Source organism: Hyaena hyaena, unplaced genomic scaffold (genome assembly GCF_003009895.1).
Source record: "Hyaena hyaena isolate Hyena2069 unplaced genomic scaffold, ASM300989v1 scaffold_259, whole genome shotgun sequence".
In the NCBI taxonomy this organism is placed as follows: domain Eukaryota; kingdom Metazoa; phylum Chordata; class Mammalia; order Carnivora; family Hyaenidae; genus Hyaena; species Hyaena hyaena.
The window spans coordinates 2,172,060-2,199,188 of record NW_024080886.1 but is presented as its reverse complement, the minus strand read 5'-3'; the positions used below and the strand labels follow the sequence as shown (position 1 = coordinate 2,199,188).

The window sequence follows — 27,129 nt, the reverse complement described above, 5'->3', positions numbered from 1 at the left end:
GGGCGACCCTCTGCACACTTGTGACCCGGCAGGGGCAGGACGGGGCACCCTCTCCAGCCCGGCCCCCCAACCCCTCCGACCCCTCTAAGTACGGCCCCGAACCGTCACTCCTTTGGGAGGCGAGCCAGGCTGGGGGGTCCCAGATCTGTGGACCCGGCCCCGGGGTCATGGCCCTGCTCTGTTGGCAGCGATGAAGCTGCTGACAGCTCTGGCGGGCGTGAGCCAGGGCATCTGCACAAGGAGGCGCGGGGGCCAGCGGCTGTGCGAGCTCCAGAAGGTCGCCAGGATCAAGGGCAGAAACAAGCAGTACGTGGAGCTGCTGGACCAGCGCCCACAACAGGTGCGGGGGGAGGGGCCGGCAGCGGCCGCCAGGGGCAGGGGGCGGGGCCGCCGTGGAGCGGGGGAGGGTCCACCTGAGATGGGCGCAGAATCTCTGTGCGCAGTGAGGGAGGGGACCCAGGTGTGAGGTCACCAGGTGCAGGGGGGCAGTGAGGGAGGGAGGCGAAGAGTGTGCCCGGAGTGTGCCTGGGCTGTGCTGACGGACCCTGGCCCCGCTGACCCCCAGCCTCTGCGGTTTCCCCCTCGCCCCCAGGGCGCCCGCGCGGCAGCACTTGTGAGCATTGTCCCGGGTCAGAGTCTCCCCACAGTAGGCCAGTGAGCGGGGGTGCAGAATCCACAGAGGTGGCCCCCAGCCCCTTCCGTGGCCCCTTCCTGGGTTCCAGCTGGCGGCCCAAGGAGGGTGTGTGTGTGTGCGCGTGTGTGCGCGTGCACCCTGGTTCCCTGGGGACGCACAGGTGACCCTCCATTCCCTGTAATGGCTCAGAAACGTCTGTTTCTCAATGTCGTTTGTGGGTTCCAGACCTAGGGGATTCTTCTACATACGAACCGTGTTCATTCATGTCACTTGTGAGACTGGTGTGTCCCTTGTCCCCCCCCCCGCCATCCCCCCCCCGGCCTCTGTTCTCCCTGCCGTCTTCCATCCGAGCACCTGGGAGGTCGCTTCGCTGCCCAGAGTCCACCGTTCACGGAGCCCAGAAGCCTCTCCAGGAAGTTAGCTGTGCATAGTGGGGCCTCTGCCGCTCTGCCCTCTGCCCCCACCCCTGCTCCTCAGCCCCTCCCCCTGGACCCCCAACACCCCCACCTTTACCCCCACCCCTCACCCCTTTGCCCCGCCTCTCCTCACTCCTCCTCACCGCTTTGCGCCACCTCTTTGCCCCGCCCCTCACCCCATTGCCCCACCCCTCCTCACCCCTCCTCACCCCTCCTCACCCCTCCTCACCCCTCTGCCCCATCCCTCCCTCTGTCATCTCTTGTTCCCTCACCCCTGCTCCTCACCACCTCGCCCATTCCCTTCACCCCCTCCCCTGTGCTTCTTTACCCCCACCTGTGCTGTTTCACCCCCACCCTGTGCTCCCTAGCCCTCCTCCATATCGCTCACACCCTGTCATCCCTTCACCCCTGCTCCCTCTCCTTGAATAACCCCTGGTACATGGTGCCCCACCCGTTTGCCCCAGCCCCCCACGGTTTCACCCTGGCCCCTCACCTTGTCACCTCTTCACCCCCCTCACCCCCCACCCCCTCACCCCCCACCTTCACCCCCCACCCTCTCACCCTACCCCCATATATGGTGTGTGTGATGCCGGTGCGTGCGGAGCCGCCAGCAGCCTAGGTGATAGCAGGTGGGTGGGTGTGAGGCTCCAATGTTGGGAGGGGGGGAGCAGACTCGTCACAATACAGGCCGCTGATGCCCCACGACGGGTGACCACTCCGGGGCCTGTATGGGCCTGGTGCCTGCCTGCTGCACCTCTGCGGAGGCCGCATACTGCGCCACCGCTGCCTGACACCCTGGGCCTTCTCCCACACCAGCCGAACGGGCCGCTGGCCATCGACAACATGATCTGCGCGCTCTTTAAGAGGACGTTCGTGCCTCGCTACCGGTAAGGCTGCCTTGATGCCGCGCATCCTCCCCGCGCCCCTGCGGTTGAGCCGCACGTCCCGCCGTGTGGACATGTGCACCCCGGCTGTCGGGCGACACTCTGGCTTTGCTTTCTCAGCGACATCAGCTCGGACATCCGGGTGATCTGCGTGGCGGAGCTCGGCTGCTGGATCAAGCTCTACCCGGACCTGTTCCTGGACAACAACTACCTGAAGTACATCGGCTGGATGCTGTACGACAAGGTGCGTGTGCTCCGTTGCCCCTCCTCCAGGGAGGCCCCCAGGTGTGCTCTCCTGTCTGGTGGAGCAAGCCCTAGCCTCCAGGACGGTTTCTTGGGAGTCCGGCTTTGCAGACGAGTCTTTCCACAGAGCTGCGCTTTTGCAGCAGGGGATTTGGGCTGTGGGGGCTCACGTCTCCCCTGGAGAAATGGGGCCATGACAGCAGCACGGGGCGGGCACGTGACCTTCACCCGGAGGCCCTTCTGCGCCCAGGGGAGTTGCTGCCAGAACGTCCCCAGCAGGGGTGAGCCCTGAATGCAGCAGACGGACGTGGGCTCTGCCTACAGGGACCATGTGGGGCGCCCTGGACCAGGTGATCAGAGAACGTTGCCCCACCTTGTAGCGTGAGTGTGGCCCTGGGCGCGGCTGCGGCTTCGTGCTCTGTGCCCTGCTCGTGCTGCTTGGGTTCAGAAACCGTCCCTCAGGGACCGACTGGGTTCTGCACAGAGAAGTGGGGCGCAGAGATGGCACGGGCCTGCCCTGCACTTGAGACGTGGTGGGCGGGACGCATATTTCTACGTTAGGGTGACTGTTCTCACTTAGAGGAGGGGGTGACGTCAGTGGCGGAAGAGGGATCTCAGAAAGTAAGCTGTGTTGCTAAGTCCATGTGTGCGAGGGGTGTCTTTATTTTCTCTGTTTGAGAGACAAGTCTCGTCGGGGCACCTGGCCGGCCCGTCATTGGAGCCTGTGACTGTTGACCTTGGAGTCCTGAGTTCCAGCCCCGTGTTGGGCATGGACCCTTAAAAGTTATTTTTAAAAATTATAAACATATAGTAGGCTGTTTTAATTGTAGTCACTGAGTAAGTCTGTTTAGCAGTCATGACAAATACCCCACGTGGGGCGGCATCAACAGCAGACCTCATTCTCTCCCGGCGCTGGAGGCCGGGAGGCTGAGATCCAGGCGGGTTGCTCCTGAGGCCTCTCTCCTGGGTGTGTAAATGCTGTCTCCTCCCCGTGCCCTCACACGGTCATCTCTCTGTGCACGTCTGTGTCCTCGTTCCATCTTCTTACAAGGACCCCAGTCCTAATGGAATCAGAGCCCATGCTAGTGACCTTGTTCGTCAGTCCCCTGGTTTAAGACCCCAGCTGCACATACAGCCCTGTCCCGAGGGCTTCAACATGGGGCTCTGGGACACACCGTTCAGACCCAGTGGGCACTTTCCTAGACTGCGTGGGGAACGCACACACACATCCCACACAGGAAGTGTCAGGGTGAGGGCTGGTCGAAGAGGCACACCTGAGGGAGAGTCTGTGGGGGGGAGGCGGCCCTTCCGCGGTGACGGGACCGTTTCTCTCTCCTCAAGGACGCGAGCGTGCGGATGAAGTGCATCCTGGCGCTGAAGGCGCTCTATGAGAAAAGAGAGTCGGCTATGAAGTTGAGCGTCTTCTTCCAGAAGTTCAAGGTGAGTGAGATTCTGTGTCTCGGCCGCTGCCTCCAGGGCCGGCCGGGGTGCGCGACGCCGAAGCATTGTGGTGCATGTGTGGATGTCGGGCCAGCCACTTGCTGGCCTTGGACCGCCCGCCATATCTCCACCCAGCGCTTGGGGCTGCCTTCCGGGAACACGCACCAGGCGCTCCTCTGGGTGCCGAGCCCAGGATGGAGCTGCCACGCTTCAGAGTGCATCTGGCGACCCGGTCCGCGGTGGCAGGCCCGTGCTGTGCAGGGCTGAGTGTGGGCCAGGCGAGTGCCGGCCTGTATTTTGTGAGTATGGGAGCCGGAAGGGTCTGCGCCCGCCATCCGGACAGAGGAACGGCTATGCCACGGGTCTGCAAGCCTCCCTGCCGCACGTGCAGAGCTGCTCACGGACGTGAGACTGGAGCAACATTGGGGCGGTGTGGGGCTGCGGTCCACGGTGATTTGTACTCCAGCTGCCCTGAGCTCGGGGCCCGCTGCCACTCAGGACGCGTCTAGAGGCCCCACTGCCCAATGTGGACGGCAGGTCTTGGCAAGGACCCCTGACCGTAGGGCCGTCAGGACTCAGGCCGGGAACAGTGGCCGTTTGGGAGCAGGGGTTGGACCCCGGAGGTGAGCGGTGAGCGTGGACGGCGCGGCGGGGCAGCTAGGAGGTCATCTCCCCTCCGGGGTGTGCGGGAAAGACCAGCCTTCCTGACTGTGTCAGCGCCCCGGCTGGGCGGCTGCCGACAGGGCAGAGCGAGGGCAGCGCCGCGGGCACGGGCGTTCACAGCAGCCTTGGCTGGCCCCGGAGCGCTTGCGAGGGCACGACACCCCAAGGAGACTTAGCGCACGTGATCTTACGCCCGATGAGGAGTGGGCGCCCAGGAGAGACGCTAGTGTCCGCTGTCCAGGAGCTCAGGGTGCACCTTCCCTCCGGGTCCCTGGAGGCCTCCCGCCCGCAAGGGTCCGGGGCTGCAGTACCGCAGTTTCTCGGGCACCTCCAGCTCGAAACCCTGCAACGTGCAAGGTGTCCACGTGGGGGCAGTGTGTCCTCACCGTTGTCAAGGTTGTGTCTGAGGTCCTGCTTCCGTGAGCCCTGTCACCTGACAGCGGCCTCGGCTGCAGCTGGGGCTTCAGGACCGGCGTTCTGGAGACAGTCCCGCCCCGAGGTTCCGCTAGCTTCTCTGGGAAAGTGAAGCCCACCCATAGCGAGGGTGGGGGGCAGGTGGAAGTCTGCAGGCTGGAACCCCGGTGTCCGAGGGGGGTGGGGAACGGAGGGCCTCGTGGAGGGGGTGGTGAGTCTCCACGGAGGGCAGCACAGGGCCCGTCCTGTGCACTGACGGGAGCCACGGCCTCTTTGTGGGTGTAGAGGTCGCACAGAGTCCCCTACGTGGGAGAGAAAGGCTACGGAGACTCGTGGCCGGAGACACACGCTTTGTGTGGTGTGCTGGGCGGGCACGTGGGGGGGTCACTTTCACAGACTTGGCTTATTTGGGGGGCTACCGAGGTGGCTGCAGGGGGGGCTTCCCCACCGCCCCCAGGGTCCAGGGCAGCTGCCTCCAATTTCTGTGCCGAAGAATTCTGTCTCCCGGTCGGTCCAGGCAGCTGCACACGCTGAAAGTCTGGGGACATGTGGTTGTCACCACTGGGCGTGTGGGCGCTGCTGGCATCTGCGGGGACCCGGGATGCAGCCGATGTCCTGCATGGTGCGCACGCTGCCCACCCAAGGGGACGACCCGGGCTCCCGTGTTCTCCGTGCACACGGTGCCGGAACCAAGCGGGCTCATTGCGCTATCCTCTCGCTTCCCCTAGAAACGAATCCTGTCGATGACCCAGGACAGGCAGCCGGAGATCACGTCCGAGTGCATGCAGCTCCTGCGGCTTATATCCGAGTGCGTACCCCGCGGCCGTGCGCAACCCCGCGTCTGTCCGTGCGCGGCCGTGCGCAACCCCATGTCCGTGCGTAGCCCTGCAGCCCGAGAGTGTTTCCAGGCCACATGGGTAGCGGGCCGGATGACCGGGGTGGGAACGTGCATCTGTGGACTCGGTTTCCACCACCCTCTAGAGTGCATTGCAGGCGGGACGCGGGGTCACGGGTCCTCCAATACCGACGTGGGGAAGGTCTTACCCGGGCGGCTCCTGACACGTGTATGCAAGCCACCTGGGCAGGGACGTGAGCTGCCCCCTCCCGCCGACACTGGCACACGGAGCAGGCTCTTTGACCTGCTGTGCGTCTGCCTTCCCGTCCGTGACTGTGCAGAGTCCGTGGCTAGAAGCCACACTTCTGTAAGGAAGGTTGGTGGTTGATGCCTTGGGTCAGCCTGACTGCTGGCGGTGGTTGGAGGGGACGGCTTAACCCGTGATTCCAGTGAGGCGTTCCTGGGATAGAGTAACACACAGGTCACCAGACTCAGTAGAGCAGAGTGCCCTCCCGAGGGTGGTGGGCCACATCTGATCACTTGAAGGCCTGCATGACGAAAAGGGGAGGAAGTTATTGTCGCCTGGCTTGACTCCTGGGCCGTGTGGGGCACCGGGTCCTGGGGCCCCAGCCTGGTTCCGAGTCCTGGATCTGCACCCACTGACTAGGCTCAGTAATGGGAGGGGCCCCTGTGCCCCTCGTTGGACAGAACCGGGAGGCTTGGGGGCTTGAGGGCGCACAGGGCTGAGTGGGACCCACCTAGGGTGCTCCTTGTGACCCGGAACCCCGAGGGCAAACGCAGGTGTCCCCCAGGCTTGTTCCATGGCGTTGGCGGTCTCCCATCGCCACTCACAGCCCAGACCATGAGGCGCATAGGGCACTTGCCCGTGTTTCCGCCGGTTCGGGAGTGTCTGTGTGGCTGTGTTTGCACGTCGTTCCTCCGTGCTCAGACGCCCACTGGATGTGTCTGCATAAAGGGCACACTGGGGACATCCGCCCAGGTGGTGTCCGCTGTGACCCTTCGCACCCCCTGACCCCTCCTGGCGTGGGGAGCCATGGACATCTGCCTCTCCACGTCCGCCGCTGCGTGGTTGCCCGCTGTCCCGCTTGGGTGCCCTGCGTGTGCGCCCCTGCACGGCTGCCCGTTGCTTCTCCATGTGCACCCCTGCACGGTCCCCCACCACCCCTGCCGTTTCTGCCCCTCAGTGTGCGCCCCGCTCGGTTGCCTGCTTGGGGTCGTCGGGTGGGGTTGGCTGACAGGTGGCCCAGGCGCACACGTGGGAGAGGACAGGGTTTTCCCTTTGGGTCCGGCCGCGGGCTGGAGGGGAAGGAACCCAGACACGGGAGGCCCTGTGGGGGGAGGCCTTCCCAGATCCTGCTCACGTGGCCTGGGTGCCTGTCCTGGGACGTGGGCCGCCCCCGGGGAGCTCAGTATGTCAGGAATTCTGGGGGTGGGGGCACATCTAGGTGAAGCAAAGATTGGGGCCGCTGGCTTAGCAAAGAGCCTCCCTTTGCCCTCCGCAGGGGACTGGCGCGAGCGGCAGCGTCACGCGCGCGCCTCCGTGCCCCCCCCCCGCGCGCCCCTCCCCCCCGCGCCCCCTCCCCACTGCGCGCCCCCCTCACGCACCCCCCGTCACCCATGCGCCCCCCGTCACGCGCCCCCCCCTCACCCGCGCGCCTCCCCACAGGCACTACGTGGGCGTGTTCTCCTCCATGGAGTACATCTTCCTGTTCCAGTTCGTGTACGCGGCCTACAGGCCCATGGCGACTGCTGCGGGCGAGCTCATCTGTAGGAGGTAAGGCCGGTACCCGTGGCCTGTGACACTGCCTCCAGGGCTGTGACGTCACCGTGGTGTTCCGGGCGGGTCCCGCGTCCCGCGTCCCGCATCCCGCATCCCGCCGGGTGCAGACTCCCAGAGGAACGAGGGCGGGGGCAGGTGGCGGCCTCAGGGACCTGGGGACCAGGAGGGCCCTGACCAGGGGCCTGCACGGGACGGGAGGCGTGGGGCCCCGGGGACGGAACAGATGGGCACAGACGCCACCGGAAAGGACACGTGTGACAGGGGTCGGCCGGCTTGAGCCGTGTTACAGGCGTGTCCAGACGTGAGTTGATGTGAGCAGGTGGTCGTGGCCCCGGGGGTCCCTCCCCCAGGTCCCCTCCTGGCCCATCTGGCTGTCTCACCCTCCCGATCGCGTCTGTGTTCAGACGAGGGTCCGTGTCCTTTGGGGGTTTGAAGTGCGGCAACAGAGACAGTCCGGCTGTCTGTTCCCTCCCTGGTGCCGGCCTGAACCAGCAGTGGGGTGGACAGACAGAAGTCATTCCAGATCTTTCCTCCGTGGCTGTGTCCTGCCTCCACGGCTTCCCGGTGTCCCTGCTCCCCATGTCGCCGACCCGTGTGTGTGCAGAGCCTTGGGGACCCACAGGCGCACGGGGTCCCCCACCCAGGCTGATGTCGGGGTCGCTCTGTCTGACCTCACTAGGCTCCTGCTCCCTCCGACCCAAGAAGGCTTGGCTGGTCAGAACTCACCTGCCGAGGTCGACAGAAACATGCAGAACATGAAGACGCTCATCGACTTCTACCTGCAGGGCGAGGTGAGGGCGTGGCCTCGCGGGCCCGGGGACGGGGTGTCCGCATCGCGGGAGGGACCTGGACTCCTGTCCTGCCCCCTACGTTCCATGCCACGTCCTGTGTCCTGCGTCCCACGCGCTGCGTCCGGTGTTCCATGCCATCTCCCACGTCCGGTGTGGGGCTGACACGCACTTGGTTCCCGTGGGGACACTCGGTGTGGGCACGTGGCACCTGGGTCTCTGGGCAGGTGTCCTCATTTGTCGTTCCGTGTCCACCCACACGGGGGGGTTGGGAGGGGGCTGTTCCACCCATGTGCTCAGCTGTCCCTTCCACCTCGTGTCGTCACACATCTGCCTCGTGTTACGAGTCTGCCTGGTGTCGTGTGTCCCACGTCGTCATATGCCTGTGACGCGTGTGCTTTCCGTGTCTTGTGTCCCCCTGCCTGTGTCATCACGTTGGTCTTTGTCATAACATGCCCCCCTTGCTCCGTGTTGTCACGTGTCATCGTTTGTCACCTCCGTGTTGTCCCGTGTCCGTCGTCACGTACCCCTCTTGCCCTGTGTTTTTCTTCTTTCTCACGTCATCACGTGTCCTCCCACCCCGCGTCATCACGTCTCTGTTGTCATGATCTCTTGTCGTGTCTCCTGTCCCACGTTGTCACGTGTCCCCACGTCATCACGTGTCCCCACGTCATCCCACGTCCCCTCTGTCGTGTCATTACCTGTCTTTTCTGTTATCACGTGTCCCACTGCCCTGCGTCACGTCCTGCCCGTGTCGTCACGTGGCTCACCTCTTCCCAGCCGTTACGTGTACCCGCTTCTGTCACGTTCCCCTCGTGTTCTGTGACAGCTCCCTGTTGTCACCTGTCCCCATCCTCTGCGTCATGCTCTGTCCCATGCCGCCACGTCTTTACTCTGGGTCATCACGCGTCCTCACGCCGTCACGTGTTCCCTGCACGTCGTCACGTGTCCTGCCCACGCCACGTCATCACGTCTTCCCTGTCCGGCATCACGTGTCACTCCAGCATCGTCGTGTTTTCCCTTCGGCGTCCTGACCTCACGCGTGTGGCCCGTCCCTGTTAGTTCCACAGACACGTCCCCTACCTGGTGGACGGCCTGTGGGACGCGGCGCCCGCCCTGGTGCGGAACTGGGAGTGCATGACGTCCCTGCTGCTGGAGCCACGTGGCGGGCGCCAAGGTGAGCGTGGCCAGAGGCCTGCTCTGAGTCGTGGACTGGGGCCGGTGATCCCGCTGGCCTCCCTGCCGTCCCCGCCAGGCACAGTGCCCCCCGTGTCCTCTGTCCGCCCGTGTCCTGCCGTCCCTATTTCTCCGTGGCCCACCATCCCCCCCGAGTCCCGCCGTCCCCCGTGTCTTGCTGTCTCTATTCCCCTGTGACTCGCTGTCCCCTCCTCCCCGTGCCTGGCCGTCCCTGCTGGCCCCCCCACCGTGCCAAGCGCGTGTCCGTACTTGCAGTGACCCCAGCTGCCAGCACGTGGCACTCACAGCCCCGTCGATCCCTCCTGTGCTCTGTTTGCTCCTGGGGCGGCTGCGAGACGGGGCATATGATGTGCTTTCCCGCGGTGAGACGTTCTCCGGCCTCAGGGCCGGGCTGTCACGGGGCTCTAGCGCGGGGTCCACAGGACGAGGGCCAGAGACTTTTCCCGTGAGAGGATCAGCCTGGGGGCCGCTGAAGCCCAAAGCCTGGGCCCCCGAGTCAGGGAGCGGTGTCAGCAGAGCACCTGGCGAATGAGCCCCCCGAGCAGCTGGGACACCTCCCCCCGCCCTCTGAGACCCCACCGCACGCAGACACCAGCCCCTGGAGACGGTACCTTCCTCTGACGCGGTCCCTCCCCAAATCCCTTGTGCAGACACCGGTGTCGTCTGGCCACAGCCAGGAGTCCTGGTGCCACTTCTCAGGTATCGCAGGCCCGTCAGGTTCCTGGAGGGACCCGGAGCCCTGACCGTGCTCCTTGGGGTCCCTGAAGGGACCATTTTTTTTGTCATGGGGATGCCTCCTTTCCCCTGACTCAGAGTCCTGGGGCCCAGCTGTGTGGTCTGTGTTTCTTGGCTGTGACCGTGGGTCTGCTCCTGCGGCGCCTGGCCTTATGGGCAGCAGCCCCCGGGTGCGAGAGACGAGACAGGAGGCCCGCTGTAAGGTTCTCGGGTTGCCTGTGACACGTGGCCTCAAGCCCGGTGGCCGAAAACAAGAATCCATCCTCTCTGAGGTCTGGAAACAGAAGTCTGGGATCCCAGGCGGGGCAGGACCCCCGAGATCCAGGGGGACAGGGCCCCGGAGACCCAGGGCAGGCAGCACACCTGAGATCCAGGGCAGGTGGGACCCCTGAGACCCAGGCGGGGCAGGACCCTTGAGATGCTGGCGGGGTAAGACCCCGCAGACCCAGAGCTGGCAGGACCCTCGAGATCCAGGGGGACAGGGCCCCGGAGACCCGGGGCCGACAGGACCCCCGAGATCCAGGGGGGCAGGGCCCCAGAGACCCGGGGCAGACAGGACCCCCGAGATCCAGGGGGGCAGGGCCCCGGAGACCCAGGGCAGGTGGGAGCCCTGAGACCCAGGCGGGACAGGACCCTTGAGATGCTGGCGGGGCAGGACCCCGGAGACCCAGGGGGGCAGGGTCCCGGAGACCCGGGGCAGGCAGGACCCCCGAGATCTAGGGGGACAGGGCCCCGGAGACCCAGGGCAGGCGGGACCCCTGAGATCCGGGGGGGCAGGGCCCCGGAGACCCAGGGCAGGTGGGACCCCTGAGACCCAGGGGGCGGGGCCGCTGAGATGCAGGGGGCGGGGCTGTGCTCCCTCCTGAGGCTCCAGGGAAGGGTCCTTCCTGCCTCTTTGAGCTTCTGGGGCTCCAGGCGCTTCTGGGCTCGTGGCCGCGTCCCTCCCGTCTCTGCCTCCATCTTCACGTGGCTGCTTTCTGTGTGCTTCCTCCTCTTTTATGAGGACAGTTGTCAGTTGGTTCAGGGCCACTCTCATCCAGGATGAGCTCATATCAGATCCTTCATTTGATTACACCTGCAAAGATTTGGTTTTCCCACAAGCCCCTGTTCTGAGGTTCTGTGTGGGTGTGAGTTTGAGAGGTTAAAGCCAGCCCAGAACACTCCACGAACAGACCGTATCCTCTCAGGTGGATGGTTTTAGACCCGAGTCCTAGCATGTTGGGGGCAAGCCGGTGAACCCCGGTCTGCGGTTTGAGGTGCCGTCAGGTGCTGCCCTGAGGACACGCGCGTCCGTCCCAGCGCGGGGCTGTGCACGGGAGTCCCACGTTGAGGTGAACGGGAGACGGCGGTTCAGTTTCTGTGCAGTTTGAGCGAAGGGCTTGCTCTGGTCTGCGTGTCCCCGAGCCCGTGAGCCGTGTCGGGGTGCTGCTGCGCCCGGGAGCCACGCCATGCTCCCCGCGTGCCGGGCTCCCCGAGGCCCCTCAGAGCAGCGCGTCGGCCCGAGCGCGTGTCTCCCGGTGAGGGTCGGAGGGCGCTGACCTGCGCACCCGTCTCCCGCAGCGCTGACGAGCCAGCAGGAGCGAGTGCTCATCGAGATCCTCGTGGCCGCCGTGCGACAGGCTGCAGAGGGTCACCCACCTGCTGGGCGCGAGCTGAGCAAGAAAGTCAGTGCCACCCCCCGCCTGGACACGCTCCGTCCCCTGTGCTGACCGCTCTGCTGTGGCTGCTGTGGCCTTGCTGTCAGTGCCGGGGCTCTGTGGGTGCCGCTGCTGCCCCAGCCTCGCGGTGCTCCCCCCACCCGCGTGGCCGTGGGACCGCTTGCTGCCGCTTCGGCCTTGTGCTTGGCACCCTGGCTGCTCACTGGGCCGCCGGCTCTGCGGGCGGGGCTCCCGGCCACCCAGGTAGGTCTCGCTGGCTGTGCCTCGCGGCTCCTGCTAGCAAGCCCTCTGCCAGCTCTTCCCCGTGTGTGCCGTCCGCATCCCCTGGGAGGGCACGCCACGGTCCCCGTCTCTCCTTTCGTGCCGTGTTCACACCGGACACGGCAGTCTGTCAGCCGGCCCCTGAATCGCCTCTGTGAGTCTCTGCTGCTGCTGCTGGGACAGAAGACCACGCCCCGGGGGACTTAAAACCGCAGCAGTTCTGCATCCGCCCCAGCTCTGGAGACCAGAGTCTGAGATCCAGGCGAGGCAGGGCCACGGAGATCCAGGCAGGGCTGCTGACGTCCAGGCGGGGCGGGACCCCTGAGATCCAGGGGGTGGGGCCGTGCTCCCTCCTGAGGCCCCAGGGGAGGGTCCTTCCCGCCTCTCCCAGCTCCTGGGGCCCCAGGGTCCCTGGGCTCGTGGACACCTCCCTGCTGTCCTGTTTTCCTGTGCCTGCCATGTTCTCCCCTACACACGTGTGTGGCTCTGTGCCCTGATCTCATTTTTATGATGACCCCAGTCCTACTGACGCGGGTGTAGTGTAAGCCGTCAACCTGGGGGAGACGACTCAGTTTTTCTTGATGGCTCCCGTGCACGGGAAGTACTTTACGTGAATCACACAGCAGGGTAGTAATGGGAAGCTTTAGCCTTGATTTGGGGGCAGCTCTGCCTGGATTTACCTGTGGGCCGGTCCTGGGGCCACCGCAAGACTCATGTGGGTGCCGTGGGCTCAGGCCACACATGCTCTGCCTGCAGGCCGCCAGGGAGGTGGACAGGACCCGCCGCGGGCGCGAGCATGGCAACATGAGCCGACACTTTGTCAAGGTGCTGCCCCAGCTGCTGTCCAAGGTGCCAAGTGGGGAAGGGCCGTGGCTGGGACCGGGGAGGTTGTGGGAGCTCAAGGGCAAGCCAGGAGGCTGCGGAAGCGAGGGGAGGCCGGGAAGGCTCCCCTTCATGCCTGCTCTGTGGACAGTTTGCAGCGGACAAGGAGAAGGTGACCCCCCTCCTGCAGATACCCCAGTACTGCAACCTGGAGGTGTACGACAGGGACGGCCTGGGCTCGGTGAGTCACACAGTCCTCCTGAGGCCTCTCCCCTCCCTGAGTTCCGCCCTCAGGGACCGCGCCCCCCGCCCCCAGGTTTCAGGCGTGGGGCCCCGGGGCCATCACGGCGTCTGTCCCCATGCTCTGCCGTTTCCCTGAGGCCTGGGGCCTCACCGCTCCCAGGACGCTCCCCTGCTTGTCTGTGCCGCTGCTGGAATGTCCCCCTGTCCCAGCAGGGCGGGCTGGTGGGCTCTGGGGCCGGGGCTGTCCCCTGGTCAGTGCCCTAGGTCCCCGAAGCTGGAGGTGGGTGGGGGGCCCTGAGGCGGGGCAGGGCTGGCAGGGCTGGCAGCACCAAGGCACCGGCCACTGGCTCGGGTTTCTGCTGTGTGCAGGTCAGAGGCCTGAGTCTGGGTGGCGCCCAGGGGTCTGGTCCTGAGGGCGCTCGTGAGCACGTGGGGGCTTCGGTGTCGGTGTCCCGCGTGTACGTGCGGTGCGGCCGTGGTGTGGGGGCGGGACAGGTGGGGTCTGAGGGGGGCCTGGGGGCCTGGGTGGCTGCTCCAGCTTTCTGCCCACGCTGTCCACACCGCAGGGGCTGCCACCGCCCATAGTCGTGGGAGGGTCCAGACATCTGGGCCCACAGCTCCGTGACTTCTTCCTCTTGGCCCCGTGTTCCCCTCACTGCTCCCCATCTGGCCCGTTCCTTCTGACCCCTGGCCTCCTCCCCCAAATCTCTGGCCTCCTCCCCACAAGCTCTGACCACCTCTCTGGCCCTTTATCCCTCAGCCCTCTGAACTATGACCTTTACCTTTGACCCAGTGACCCCCTGGCTTTCCCCCTCAACTACCTGATCTTCTCCCTAACCTCCTGACCTCCCCCCCGCTCTTCCCTCCTCAACCCCCACACCGCCCCCCCTCAACACTATGACCTCTGGCTCCCTGACCTCCCGCTTCAACACCATGATCTCTGACCCCATGAGCTTTCCCCCTCAACGTCATGACCTTTGATCCCCAACCTTGCCCCTCAAGGCCATGACCCCATGACCCCCTGACCTTTACCCTCAATACCATGATTCTCCTGACCTTTCCCCTCAATACTATGATCCCATGACCCCTTGACCTTTTCCCTCAACCCTATAACTCCATGATCCCCCCAGTCTTTCCCCTCAACCCTGGGCCGCAGTCCCCTGACCAGCCGTCTGTCCCCGCTCCCCCGCCATCCACAGTACCTGGACTCAGCCCTCCTGGAGCTGGACTGCCTGGTGCAGCGGCACTCGGACGTGGCGGTGCTGGAGGCCTGCGCCCGTGCCTATGGCGCCTACTGCCACGAGGGGGGCTTCGCCCAGTGCCACGCCGGCCCCGCCTGCAGCCGCCTGGTGGACATGCTGGTGGACGCACTGACCCCGCTGCTGGACGTGTTCATCCAACACGAGGTGCCAGCCTTGGGGGTGTGGTGGGGGTGGTGTGAGTGGTGCAGGTGCGTGGGCGTGGCGAGTGGTGTGTGTGCGTCGGTGTTGTGTGGGTGTGGCTGCGGTGTGGGAGGTGCGTGGGTGTGGTATAGGTGGTGCGTGTGGGTGGTGTGGGCGCGTGGGTGTGGAGTGGGTGGTGTGGGTGCGTGTGGTCATGGTGCGGGTGCGTGGGTGTGGTGTGTGAGTGGTGTGGGCGCGTGGGTGTGGCGTGGGTGGCGTGTGGTCATGGTGCGGGTGCGTGGGTGTGGTGTGGTATGAGAGGTGTGGGTGGTGTGGGCGCGTGGGTGTGGTGTGGGTGCGTGTGGTCATGGTGCGGGTGCGTGGGTGTGGTGTGGGTGGTGTGGGCGCGTGGGTGTGGTGTGGGTGCATGGGTGTGGTGTGGGTGGCGTGTGGTCGTGGTGCGGGTGCGTGGGTGTGGTGTGGTGTGGTTGGTGTGGGCGCGTGGGTATGGTGTGTGGGTGGTGTGTGGGTGTCAGTGTGGTGTGGGTGGTGTGAGTGGTGTGGGTGCATGCGTGGGTGTGGTATGAGTGGTGTGTGGGTGGCACGGGTGGTGTGAATGGTGTGAGGGGTGCGTGGGTGTGGTGTGGGTGGTATGGGTGGTGTGAATGGTGTGAGTGGTGCGGGTGCGTGGGTGTGGTGCGGGCGGTGTGGGCGCATGGGTGTGGTGTGGGTGGTGCAGGTGCGTGGGTTCAGATGTGGTTGTAGGTATCAGTGTGGGTGTGATGTGGGTGTTGGAGTATAGCCGTGGGTGTGGGGTGTGTGCTGTGGGTGTGGGAGTGGGGTGTGTTGTGTGGGGTGTGGAGAAGCCCCCTGAGGTGGGCCGTGTCCCGGCCGAGGACACTTACCCCTAATACTCCTGTATTTAGGGGCCATGCGCCTGTCAGGGGTCAGCCCCGGGGACCAGCTCTTGGTGTCTGGGGACACAGGGTGGGTTCTCTGAGCCCTGCTGCTCACGCCGCACCTGCGATGGGGGCCTCTGTCCCCGGGGAGTGGGTGGATGTCGGGGGTAACAAACATGCTCCGTGTTTCCCAGGGGAGCCCTGTGAGCCCCTAAACAATACCATCTGACTGAGGCCGTGGCTCGTGTACCCTTGGGCAGAGGGTTTCTGTAATGCGTCACGTCACAAGTGTTTTTGGGGGGTCGTCCTGTGTCCGGGTGGTGGTGTGAGAGCACCATACGTGTCACGTGACCGGGCCGTGTTCCAATAAAACTTTATTGACCCCGACAGGTTGAGGGCAATGTGGCCTCTGTGGATCAGGGGTCCAGCCCCACCTCAGGGGCTTTCCGCGTGAGGACCTGTTCCCACAGGCGGGGCTCCAGGTTCCTCTTGCGTCCCCCAGCCGAGCGCCTGCCGTGAATTTGGGGGGCTAGGGGTCAGCAGCGTGCCTTCCTGTCTGCTCTCCCAGCTGCGAAGCGGGAGGGCTGTTCCGGTGCTGGGTCCTTCCTGGGGACGCAAATGAAGCGCTCCGAGGTGGCAGATCTCGTGTCATTTCCATCCTTCTCCGCATCAGTGCGTGTGTTTGGGGGCTGTCCTGGGCCCCCCGTTTCCTGCAGGGCCGCAGGCAGAGCGGCCTGGGGTACTGTGTCCTGTTCCGAGAGTTTTAAAGAGCTGCCTTCGGCAGTAGGAGGAGAGGAGGCGGGAGGGAGGGCAGGCGGGCGGCTGGAAGCCAGGACCCCGTCCCCGGGCGGCCCCCCCCCGCCCCCAGAACACGCCTGTCAGCGGCCACCCGCCGTGCTCTCTCCCCGCCGCGTAGAAACAAGGCCAGTTCCTGGGGCACCGTGAGATGGGCCGCATCTGCTCCACGCTGCGGAGACTCGTGGCCTTCTACAGGTGAGCCGGGTGGCGCGGCCGGTCCCTTCGGGGGGACACACTCGGCCCCCCGGCTGCGTGCACGCCGTCTCTCTCTGAGCTGTGTCCCCATGTCCCAGGTGAGGTGAGGAAGCTCAGAGCGCCAGGGATGTCCCCTGGGTGTGCTGGGTGGCTCTGGGGCCCCTGGGTGCCCATCCTGCCCACCCGGGGCCCTGAGCCGCATCTACAAGGGCTGGGACCATGTACTGGGGGGGCCGCCTCGGCCCTCTGGGGTGGGGGGGCCCCTCAGTCCGCCGGGAGCTGGTCCTGCTCCAGGGCCTGCTGGCCGGGCGTTGGCGGCTCCCAGGGCCGAGTCGGGCCCTGAGACCCGTTTCTGGTCAGCACGCACGACCTGAGCAGCTGGAACCTCTACGAGAAGATGGACAGTCTGCTGACCTTCCGCAGGCACCAGGGCGGCCTGCCCACCGAGGTGAGGGCACCGCGTCGGGGGAGGGGCCGCGGTGGGGGGAGGTCCTGGTGGGGGGGCTCCTGGTGGGGAGAGAAGGGTCTGGCAGGGGGGTGGGGGGGGACAGGCCCCGGGTGAGGTCTCAGGGTCTTATTCAGAGGAGCGCCCCCGGGTGGGTGTCCCGTGTGCCCCGCAGGTCGTCCACTGTGCGCTGCAGTGCACCTACTATGCGCTTCTGTGGCAGATCGTCGCAGCCACGGACCGGCTGCCGCCTCAGGTGGGTGAGGGGCCTGGGAGGGGCAGGTGTGTGGACTGCAGTTGTCTGTGAGGAGGGGGAGATGCAGCGGGTCGGGGACAGGGTCACGGCTTCCACGGGCATCTGTCCCCAGCACTAGCTGGTGTCCGTCATCCTGGGGTCAGGCCTGGGCTCCTGGGCTGTGACCTGAGAGGTGGCCTTGGGCCACGGCCGACACCTCCCTGCAGCCTGTCCACCCAGCACGCGGAGCTAAGTTCAGGTAGTCTCCGAGCACCTGCCCCACGTTTGCTGGGTGAGACCCGTGACCGTGGTCGCTAGGCGAACTGAGGGTAGTTTGAAGCCAGACTTGTCGTGGGCCCGTATTTATGGGTTCCTGGAACCCTGCAGCCCAAGTTCCTCAGGACAAAGCACAGACCGGTGGGGAGAAGGTGTGGTGGTGTGGGGGACACGGGAGGGGGACGTGGGGCATAGGAGGGGCTGTGGGGATAAAGGTGGGGGGGGACAAAGATGGGAGGGGAGAGGTCGACGGTGGGACGTGAGGTGGGGGATGTGGAGGGAGGCGTGGCAGGAGACACGAGGGCAAAGGGGGGAGGTGGGGGAGGGGAGGGGTGTTGTGCATATGGGGGTTAGGGTGAGGGGGGGGTGGGGGGGCGGGGGGCGTGGGGGCGTGAGCTCCTCTGTGTCAGGCCGTGGCTGGGCCCCGGCCCCGAGGGGGACGGGGGGGCGGGGGTCTGGCGCTCGCGGACTCGCCTGACGGGAGGCCCCTGTGCTGCCCGTGGGCAGGAGGCGCTGCTGGACCTGCGCCGGCGGCTGATGAAGTTCTGCGTGGCCTGCCGCGTGTACCTGAGCCACCAGAGCAAGGTGCTGAGCGAGAAGGTGGGTGCGCCCTCTGCACCGGGGGGGGGGGGCCGCCCCGGGCCGGGTGAGCGGGAGGAGCACAGGCTTAGAAACGCAGACTTGGGCCCGTGGTTTACGTGGTGGCATTTACGCGTCTTCCCGCGTGTCTCGTGCGGTGACGTGTCTGCTTCTGCGCTTTGGCCTCGTGTGAACACCCCGTTCGTGTGAACCGGTTTCCGCGCGTCCGTGGCGACCCCGCCAGGTCTGTGCGGTGCACGCGCTTGGCGTTAAGTCCAGGGCCCCTCCTCTGGCGGTTCCACGCGTGGGGAACCTTTACGGTGATCTCCCGTCTCCGGGGAAGCGGTTCTGACGGACAGGCCACCCGCTTTCTGCCGACACGTGTGCTCGGTGACCTGCCTGCGCCCTTCCAGCGAATGTGCCGGAGACCCCGTGCCCGTCTTAGACAAGACGTGTGGTGTCCGACCGCTGGCCCACGAGGGGCTTGAGCGCGTGTCTACTTTTCCGGGCGCGGAGCTCTGTCCGTGTCACCCCCTCGCCCGTCACACGTGTGTCAGCGCCTTCTTGTCACCGTGGGATTTGGTCGTGAGCCTGGAGGCGGCGCACATTTCCAGCCACTGAGTGTGGTGTTTCTCGGGTGTCGTGTGGGGTTCTGGCACCTGTATGTCGTGCGTGCGCTGCTGCTTCTGCTCCGCGGGCTGCGTTTCCCGCCTGCACGCGACCTCGTCCCGCCGTCGGCCTGTGCACTGGCGTCTGACGGCAGGTTTTCCAAGTCACCAAATGTCCCACGTGCTCTTTCGCTAGGACGTCCACGTTGAACCCTGTGTCACAGGCAGGGTGGGGTCGGGGACGGGTGTTTTCGGGGGCCCGGCCGCTGTAACCCTCCCCGCGCGGTGGGCCCCTCTGCGTGGGGTCGCCCACCCCTGGGGGCCTGCGGGGGGGGGGGGCAGCGGGGGCAGGCGGTGGCCGTGGCTGTGGATGCCCCGTCATCCCTCCGCCCTCTGCCCTCAGGCCTTCATCCTGCTGTGTGACCTGCTTCTCATCCTGAGCCACCAGGGCCCCGAGGACGACACGGGCCTGGGGCTGCTGTTCTTCGTGCCCGACCAGGTCCTGCAGGCCAGGCTGCTCGCCTTCCTGCGGGAGCACGTGTTCCTGGAGGAGCCAGGATCCGAAGGTCTGCCCCCAGGGGCCGCCGCGGGGCGGTGGGGTACCCCGGGCAGGGGCGGGGCCTGGCGGGGTGCTCTGCACCCTGGGGCGTGCGGCCGCACTCTCACACGTCTGTCTTCCGGGTCCGTGCGGGCACGGAAGGGTCGGCGGAGCGTGGAGCCGGCGGCCCGGAGCAGGAGACGCAGGGACTCTCCGGTGCTGGTTCTGAACCCCAGCCGCCCCAGGACGATGCCTGGACCCCCGAACACCCTGCATCAGAGTCCCCGCCGTGCCCTGGGGTACCGTGCCACACGGCTGTCCCAGGAGCCAGGGGGCCGGGAAGACGTGGCGGGCGGCGGGCTGTGTCCCCGGGTCCCAGCAGGATTTACACGGAGGAGGACGCGGATGAGCTGCACCAGCTGTTCCACAGGAGAAACATGCTGGCCGTGTTCTGTAAGCTGGTCGTCTACAACGTGCTGGACATCAGCGCGGCCGCCGAGATCTACCAGTTCTACCTGCAGGTCTCTGCCCCCCCCCCCCCCGTGTGGGGTAAAGGATTCCACACGTGCGGACAGCACGACTGGAAAGTGCCTGGTCTCACCGACGCCCTGCCCTCCCGTTTCCTTCCCCGCTTCCTGTGGGTGACCCGCTCAGGTCGCGTGGGGACTGCATCCGTGATGTCCCTGTGCATCTTTACAGCGCTGAGACCTCTTCCCGGCCGTAAATTCCAGTGGGTTTTTTTCACGTAGGACATCAAATGTTAATTCCATTCTTTCATCCCGACTGAGACTGAATACGGTCAGTCTTGCGAGAGTGGGGACTTGTTTTCGGTTTTGATCGTTGATGTATTCGAAGTGATTATCATCAGTAGCAGGTATTGACAAGAGCCCAAAAGTTTTGATGGAAGGGTAGGTGGGTGGATGGATGGGTGGATGAGTGGATGGACAGATGGACAGATAAATGGATGTACGTGGACATGAGTGGGTACAGAAACGGATGCGTGGATTGTGGGTGAATGAGTGGAGAGAGACACGGATGGATGGGCGGGTTGATGGGTGGATGCATGAATGAACGATGGCTGGACGGACAGTGGGTGGGTGGACGGATGATGTGCGCGTGGACAGATGGACGGAGGGAGGGACGATGGGTGGGTGGGTGAGTGGATGGCGGATGATGGCTGGGAGGAGATGCATCTCTCAGCCGTCGTTTCCCAGAAACTGTCATTTTAAGAGCTGACCCTGCATCCCCGTAACACGATGTAGACGTTAGCCTTTCGTCACTTGGAGGAAATACTTTCCTCGGTTACTTTTTACCTCGGAGTTTCACGTTTGTGATGGGGTTTCTCTCTTTCGTTTCAATCTCCGATCGTCCGGAGCTTTTATGGCGTGGGGTGTAGGGGCCGTCTCGCCCGCTGCTTCTCAGCCGCCTCTGTGTTGGGTTGGTGGCCTCGCACCCCGGGACTTCCCTCCTACACGGCTGTGCGCTGGGCCTCAGTGCGTCGTGGGGCCGTGACCGGGAGGGGCAGGTTCTCGCGGCCGGGTGGCCGCGGGCTGCTGCAGCTCTGGCACGGGCACGTCGGTGTGGCTCCGAGGGGCCTGGCCCCCGTTCCCCCGATGGCCCTGCCCTGCCCACAGAAGCGTCCCTCTGCGAGGAGCACAGCTGGCCCCAGGACCATGATGCCTGACTGCTACCGCTTCCCAGGCCGTGGGGATGTGCTCCCACCCGCGGCCTGGCTGGTGCTGAGCGGGCACCGGAATCCACATCCACGTGGGTCCTGGGACCCCCGTTTCCGTTGCTGTCCTTAGAGATCGTGACTTGGGGATCCGGTGTGGCAGAGCCTGTGCCTCAGTGTCCCCGAGCTGATGCTCCTGTGTTTGTTCCCAGCATTACCATCACTTTGGTGACATCCTCAAGGAGACCATGACCAGGACGAGGCAGAACGACCGGCTTCGCAACGCGCTGTCCCTGCTCCTGTGTCTGCAGCAGGTGAGCGGGCCGTTCCGGAAGGTCGGGCGGCGCTCTGCGGCTGCTCCCCGCGGCACCCGGCGTCGCGCGTCGCCTGGGCCTGGAGGGGCGGGCGCCCTCGGGGACACCGTCACGGCCCGCCCCTCGGGAGTCCTGCACCCCCGTCCGTGGCTCGTGAGCAGCCGCTCGAAGGGACGGCGCACGCTGGCGGCTTGGCCACCCCACGCCCCGCGGACGGACAGGGCGGCTGAAACGCCACACCCTCTCCCCCCTGGTTCCGGGGGCTGCGGTCTGAGGCCAGTGTGTCGGTGGGAGGGGGCTGGGGTCACGTTCTGGGGAGGCCTCTGGAGGGTCACGCGGTTCCCTGGGCCGTGTCCCCACGTGGCTGTGGGTGGAGGGCAGGACGCCTGGACACCTTTAAGACACGGAGACACCGTGGGGGCCGCGCCGTCCTGACCCCATCTGCTCCCCGGGGCTCCTGGGGGTGAGGCTTCCACATGTGGACTTGTGGGTGCAGTCAGCCCCCTACGGCCGGCTCCGGCCCCGCCTCAGGCTGTGGGACCTTTGTGTAGGGCTCCTCTGCTCTTCGAGGACGGGAAGACGGAGGAGGATGTGGCCACGGGGTGTCACGGGGTCACAGGGCAGGTGGACATGTGTGCCCACGGCCTCCTGGGGGGATGGGGGGTGTCGCCGCGTGTTCCTGGTCAGGGAGTGGCCGTGCGCCAGCGTGGGGCTGGACTGTCCCCGGGGGAGTCCACGTGTGTCCTCGCACAGTGAGCCAGGGGGACGTCACCCCACCTCCATCCACTGAACCTCAGGGTGGCTGGCTGTCTTCTCCGTGTCCTTCTGTCATGACACCGTGAGAGCGTGTCTGTGTCTTGCGTCCTGTGGGGCCGTTTTACCCACATACGTGGCACCCAGGACCGTGACACGTGGCTTGTTCCGTGCTCTGTTCTGCTGTCCACATGGGCGTGTCTGTCGTGTCACCAGGGCAGGGACGAGGAGGGTCTTGCAGAGCATGTGTTAAGGCTGGCGGGGTCTCAGGCGGACAGACCCTGCGCTGGGGGTGCCGGCCACGTGGTCTCTGTGAGCGCCGTGCGGTTCTCGATGCTCTCGCGCGGCCTCCTTTACCTCGTGCCGTCCTGACGTCTCCCTGCGGAAGCGGACTCGCTCCTCCTCTGGTGGGGCCTCTGCCCGTGACACGTTCCCGTGTCCCAGAGACCCCGGTGCACAGCCTGTCCGGCACCCGGGGTTCTCCAGCCTCCACAGGGTCCGTGCGCGGCGGGCGGCCCCGCCCCCCTGCCTGCTCTGCCTGGAAGGTGGCCGCAGGGCCAGGGTGTCCGTCCTTCGTAAAAGAAAACGCAGACATGATCCAGACTCTGGACACGGGGTCCTGCACGCTGTAGATGTGGTGCCCTCCCCCGGCTCAGGGACACGGACCCCCGGGCCCTGAGACAGCCGGGGGTCGCCGGCACATGCCCACCAGGGCCCTGACCCCGCCGGGTCCCTGCACCCTCAGCTGTTCCAGAAGCACATGGACAAGTACGGTCTGAGCTATGACCCCATCGAGTTCATCTGCGGCCCCTTCTACTCCATCCGGCTGCTCGCCCGCCGCTTTGCGCTCACGCTCGGCTTCGACCGCGCCCGGGAAGCCGCCCACCTGATCCACAGGTGCGCTGCGCGGCCTGGCACCCGCCCGGGGTCCGACACCCGCCCTGCCCTCCGTTGGAGTCCCACTTGGCGCCGCGTCCCCGCTGGGACACCCCGTCCCACGCGCAAGCCCCACCCGACCCTGCACTCCGCCCGCACCTGCCCGACGCCGCGACCCCCGCGGGTGTCCCCGCCGCCAGCCGCGCCCCCGCCCGCCCTCCGCCCCTGCCGACGCCCCGCCCACCGCGGTCTCCCCCGACCCCCCCCCCCAGGCGCGGGCTGGCCTACGCCTTCTCCGAGGTCCCGGTGGCGGAAGATGAGGGCGGCCGCCAGCGCTTCCCCAACCTCAGCTTCCTGCTCCTGCTGGCGGAGTTTTCCTGCAAGATCCCGCCGGCCGAGCGCGGGGCCGCGTGAGTGCGGGAGCCCCGGGGCGGGGCCCCGGGGGCGGGAGGGTTCTCTGCTGCGGCTCCGTCCTGTGCGCTGGGGGCCGCGGACCCCGGGCCCGTCCGGGTCGGGACCGCGCTGCGGGATCCCCTGCGCCCGCCGGCTGGCGCCCTTCCAGCAGGACGGAGCCCCCCGACAGGGCGTGGGCCGCCTGGGGACGCTGGTGGGGTGTCCTCCCGCGCCCCTCCCCCCTCCTCTCGCTACCGTCTCCGCCCCCCACGCCCCCTCCCCCGCCGCCGCCCCCTCACCGGCCCCCTCTGCCCGCAGGCTCGCTCACTTCCAGGATTCCATACCCGAGGGCGTGCCCAGCTTCGGGGAGAAGGACATGAACCCCTTGCTCGTGTACCGCAAGTCCTTGACGAAGACCGACGAGGCGGCCCAGGGCGACGACGACGAGGAGGAGGAGCCCGCCGCCAACCCCTTCGACGCCATCTGCAAGGAGAGCAAGCGGCCGCAAGGTGGGGGCGGGGTGGGGAGGGGGCGGGCGGGCGGCCGCGGCCCTGTGGCTGACCGTCCCTGCGCCGCAGAGCTGCCGGCGGCGACCTGCTCCAGCTGGACTGCGGACGCCGCCGCCGCGGGGGCCCCGGAGCCGAGAAACCCGTCCAGGAGCCCCGACTCCGCGAGGTGAGCGGCCTGCGGGTCTGTCGGCGCCCCGGTCAGCGCGGGGCGTTTCCAGCAGAGCGCGCGGGGGGGGGGGGGGGGGGGGGGGGGGGGGGGGGGGGGCTCGGGTCCCGCGGGGGCCTGTGGCAGGGGTGGGGTCCTGTCTCAGGAGGGCAGGGGCGTGGGCACTGCTCTTCTGTAGCTGGGGCTCTCCCCACCCCCCACCATCCACAGCTTCCAAAGGGGTCGCGGGGGTGTTAGAGGTGCTGCGAGGCCCACACCCTGGGGCTGTGCTCCCTCCGCGTGTCTCCTGCATTCTGCCCTGCGGTGCACACTTCCTCTACAGCTCAGGCTCCGGAAGTGCCCCGACCCCTTCCGCCCCCCCCGCTTTGCCCCCCCACCCCCAGCCTGCCCCCTGCTGCCCGACTGGCCATCCTTCCTGTGGGTCCCTGTCCCCCAGCCCTGTTGCCTGCACCAAATGGCCTCCAGCCCCTAAGTAGCCCCCTTCCCCCAGGGGGCTTCCTGCCCCCCCCCACATGGGGACAGAGACCCTCCAGGAGGCAGAGTCCCTGGGGCCTTGGGTGCTGCCCTTCCCGTGGGGAGGTCTGGCCATCGGGCGGCTTCTCCGCAGGGACGTCTTTGACGTGGACTTCCTGTCGGAGGACTCGGACAATTCGTCCGCCGAGGACGTGGACGTGGAGGGCATCTCCGTGCAGGTCAGCGCCCCCTGCGCCTCTGGGCGGTGGTCTCGCGGGGGTGCGGACTTCGGTTCTGGGGTGCGTCTTCTGTGGCCACGGCCCTTACAGGTCCCCTCTGGAGGCGGGATGGCTCGTCGGGGGGGGGGGGGTGTCCGGGTGGCCTCTGGGCCTGTGTGTGCTCCCCGGAGACTCAAGCCCCCGTCTGAGGGCGCACCAGGCGTCTGCCGTGCGGACGCTCCCCTGGGGGCTGCCCGGTGCTCTGGCCACACCGTCTGCTCCAGGCTCATCAACGTTCTCGGGGTCTGAGGCCGGCAGGGTGGGGCTCCCGCCTCGGCCCCTGTGGCCCAGAACCAGGTTTTGGGGTGTCCTGCACCTCTGCTGGCTCCCGCCCAGCTGCCCCAGGGCTGGTGGGGCCGGGCGGGCGTCTGTGGGCCTGCGACGGCCGTGAGAGCAGCAGAGGCTCCTGGCCGGGCGCCCCGAGGCCTCCAGAGACGGGGTCGGTGTACCGGCCGGGGGTCCTGGGCCGCAGCGGTTTCTGAAGGCCGTCCCGCGCCCCCCGGTTCTGCGTCCCCTCACCGCTCGCTCTGCCCCAAGCAACCGCTGTGCGCTCGGGCTCCAAGGCCTGCTGGGCGGGGGTCCCGTGTGGCCGCACACCCCCGGTTCAGAACCTGACCGGGTAGCCAGCCCGGACCGTGGCGTGCACGATTTTCTATCCGTCTGTCTGTCCGTGTGTGTCCTGAGGGCTGTCCTGTTCGTCCCCAGGGAGGATCGGACTGAAGAGGAAGTCCCCCCTCATCAGGAGCACCCCCCATCAGGAGCTCCCCTTCCATTGCTGTGCTCTGTCCCCATGGCCACCTGTTCCCGGGGTCGGGGAGCCAGGCCCTGCGGTTCTCCAGGCGGTAACAGTGACCCCACCATCTGCACCAGTGGATCCGAACCCCCAGACGTGGGAAAGGGCCATGTGACCGCTGACTGGGACCTTGGGGCGCTCACCCACCCAGGTGCCTACCGGCTTGCAGCTTTCTCTCCGGGCAACTGCTGTGCTTGGCTGGAAGATTCCACAAGCAGCTCTGTTCTCCACGGTGGAGCATGGTGCTGGCTCCCTGGTCCCCGCGGTCCAACGAGCTGTGGCCCTGCGTGGCCGCCAGCTGCTCCTGGCACACCCGGGCCCCGAGTCTGCTCAGCACGTGGACGGAGTGGGCTGCATCTGACTCGGGGCGCGGGCCCGGGCCTCCCTCCTCGGACACGCAGGGTGGGCGCTCTGCCCTTCAAATCTCGTGTTGGTGCCAAACCAGACTCTTCGCGGCCACTGTGTGGAGGGGGGCGGCTCCGTGCTCATCCCGCACGGGGGAGAGCCAGCCCCCTGCGCACGTGGGGCAGGCACTGGCCTGGGGGGGACGTCTTGTCCCCTCACCCCGCCCCCCCTCCCCTCAGCACTCTGGAAGCTGCCGTGGAACGTGCGGCCCCTGGCCACGAGGGGACGGCTACCAGCTGGGAGCCTGTGACCCTCGGCCGGGCTTCCCGCCCCCAGAGCGGCTCTCCCCCGGGGACCCTGCCCCCTTCGCGTCGCTACCTGGTGTTCGTGCCCTCCGTGACTGTGTGTGCGGTGCTGTGTGTGCGGTGTCTGTGTTGTGGGCTGGGCACGCCGAGCCTGGCACGGGAAATCTGTAACTTCTTTATTTGAAAATACAAATGTGATCTCGTAAAACGTTTTTAAACCGCTATACACACCAAATAAAAGTTAACTTTACACATTTTGTACATTTACATGAAAACGTAAGTACGCTGGAGGGGGCGCCCCCTCCCACACCCTGCGTGGAGGGTCGTGGCCCAAGCACACGGAAGGTCTGGGGCTTCTGGAATGTTCCTGACCGACTCCGCGAGAACAACACAGGGCCGCCCAGAAGTCTGCCACAGCTTGAGAGCCCAGGGCAGGTCCTCCGGGGCGGAGCCGTCGGCCACGCCGGGTAAGTGTCCACGTGCCTGAACTTGACGGCAGTGGGGCCCACCGGCCCCTCCCGGCCAGACAGTGTGACTGGCTTCCAAACTGAATAAATAAAAATTCATCATCCCATACAAACCACTCCGTTTCCTATAAAAGACAGCTCAACGATCAAACAGTTTCGGCTTTTACACAGAAGCTGCAGTGCCTGCAGCCGGATGGCGCGGACGCCCCGCGGGCACGGGTCACGAGGGCTCCAGGGCGTCGTCGTCGCACGCGTACTCGTACAGGTCCACGGTGCCCAGGGCGGAGGGTGCCTCGAAGAAGGGCCGCTGGGCCAGCGGAGACCTGAGGGCGCCCAGCTTCTGGTCCACGGGGCTGAGCTCCGCTTCGTACCTGTAAGGAGGGGCTGCTGAGTGCGGCGGGGGTAGGGGTGCGGTGGGGCGGGCAGCGCGGGGCAGAGTCCCCTCCCCTGCGGCCGTGCTGCGGACACCCCGCAGTGAGGGGCCGTGGACGCCAAGGGCACCCGGCGGAACTGGGCCTTCGGTCTGGACGGGCTCCGCGGCTGGGGGGTGGGGGGTGGGGGGGCGGGGCGTGGTGGCCGACAAGCTGGGAGGCGGACGGGGCCACCGTCCCGCCCACGGGAACGCGCTGTCCCTGCACAAGTCCCCGGGCGCTAAGAAAGTGCTTACACACGGACGGTACCCGAAACCGAGAGGAGACTGCAGGAGCCCCGCGCCGGGGGGAGCGCACGGCGGTGAGGCCACCTCAGGGCGCCCGGGGGCCCCAGCCCGTCCCGTGTCTGACTCGTGGTTTTGGCGTAGGCCCTGATCTCAACGGC

The 27,129-nt window shown here is 66.6% G+C and overlaps 3 protein-coding genes across 5 annotated transcripts in view; 2 read left to right on the top strand and 1 right to left on the bottom strand.

Moving 5' to 3' along the window:
• The first annotated feature begins 2,160 nt into the window (after positions 1 to 2,160).
• On the top strand, positions 2,161 to 11,695 carry LOC120240559 (cohesin subunit SA-2-like). Its single transcript, XM_039245306.1, has 6 exons — positions 2,161 to 2,178; positions 3,519 to 3,617; positions 5,423 to 5,502; positions 7,217 to 7,324; positions 8,010 to 8,121; positions 11,611 to 11,695. Exons 1-6 carry the CDS (start codon positions 2,164 to 2,166, stop codon positions 11,614 to 11,616), a joined length of 420 nt encoding a protein of 139 aa, XP_039101237.1. The 5' UTR covers positions 2,161 to 2,163; the 3' UTR covers positions 11,617 to 11,695.
• On the top strand, positions 11,635 to 25,770 carry LOC120240558 (cohesin subunit SA-2-like). The gene is made up of 16 exons (XM_039245305.1): positions 11,635 to 11,714; positions 12,726 to 12,818; positions 12,943 to 13,032; positions 14,234 to 14,440; positions 16,232 to 16,308; positions 16,669 to 16,756; positions 16,929 to 17,009; positions 18,855 to 19,017; positions 19,152 to 19,510; positions 20,874 to 20,975; positions 22,474 to 22,625; positions 22,877 to 23,014; positions 23,316 to 23,506; positions 23,576 to 23,672; positions 24,280 to 24,364; positions 25,109 to 25,770. Exons 2-16 carry the CDS (start codon positions 12,774 to 12,776, stop codon positions 25,121 to 25,123), a joined length of 1,890 nt encoding a protein of 629 aa, XP_039101236.1. The 5' UTR covers positions 11,635 to 11,714; positions 12,726 to 12,773; the 3' UTR covers positions 25,124 to 25,770.
• Positions 25,771 to 26,007: 237 nt separating this feature from the next.
• The window catches only part of PPP2R3B (protein phosphatase 2 regulatory subunit B''beta), a 39,090-nt gene continuing 37,968 nt past the window's right edge, over positions 26,008 to 27,129 (bottom strand). For all 3 annotated transcript variants that reach the window (XM_039245301.1, XM_039245302.1, XM_039245303.1), the window contains one exon: positions 26,008 to 26,684. In XM_039245301.1, the coding sequence (XP_039101232.1) occupies positions 26,534 to 26,684 (151 nt within the window). In that variant the 3' untranslated portion in view covers positions 26,008 to 26,533. The remainder of the gene's footprint in view (positions 26,685 to 27,129) is intronic.

What these genes read in the sequence shown, in the direction of transcription:
- LOC120240559 (XM_039245306.1), top strand. An exon ending in CTCCTGCGGCTTATATCCGA is followed by an intron (nt 5,503 to 7,216) that starts GTGCGTACCCCG and finishes GCCTCCCCACAG; the next exon opens with GCACTACGTGGGCGTGTTCT. An exon ending in GGCGAGCTCATCTGTAGGAG is followed by an intron (nt 7,325 to 8,009) that starts GTAAGGCCGGTA and finishes TGACCTCACTAG; the next exon opens with GCTCCTGCTCCCTCCGACCC.
- LOC120240558 (XM_039245305.1), top strand. Translation starts at nt 12,774, where the DNA reads ATGAGCCGACACTTTGTCAAGGTGCTGCCCCAGCTGCTGTCCAAG. An exon ending in ACGTGTTCATCCAACACGAG is followed by an intron (nt 14,441 to 16,231) that starts GTGCCAGCCTTG and finishes CCCGCCGCGTAG; the next exon opens with AAACAAGGCCAGTTCCTGGG. An exon ending in GCCGCCCACCTGATCCACAG is followed by an intron (nt 22,626 to 22,876) that starts GTGCGCTGCGCG and finishes CCCCCCCCCCAG; the next exon opens with GCGCGGGCTGGCCTACGCCT.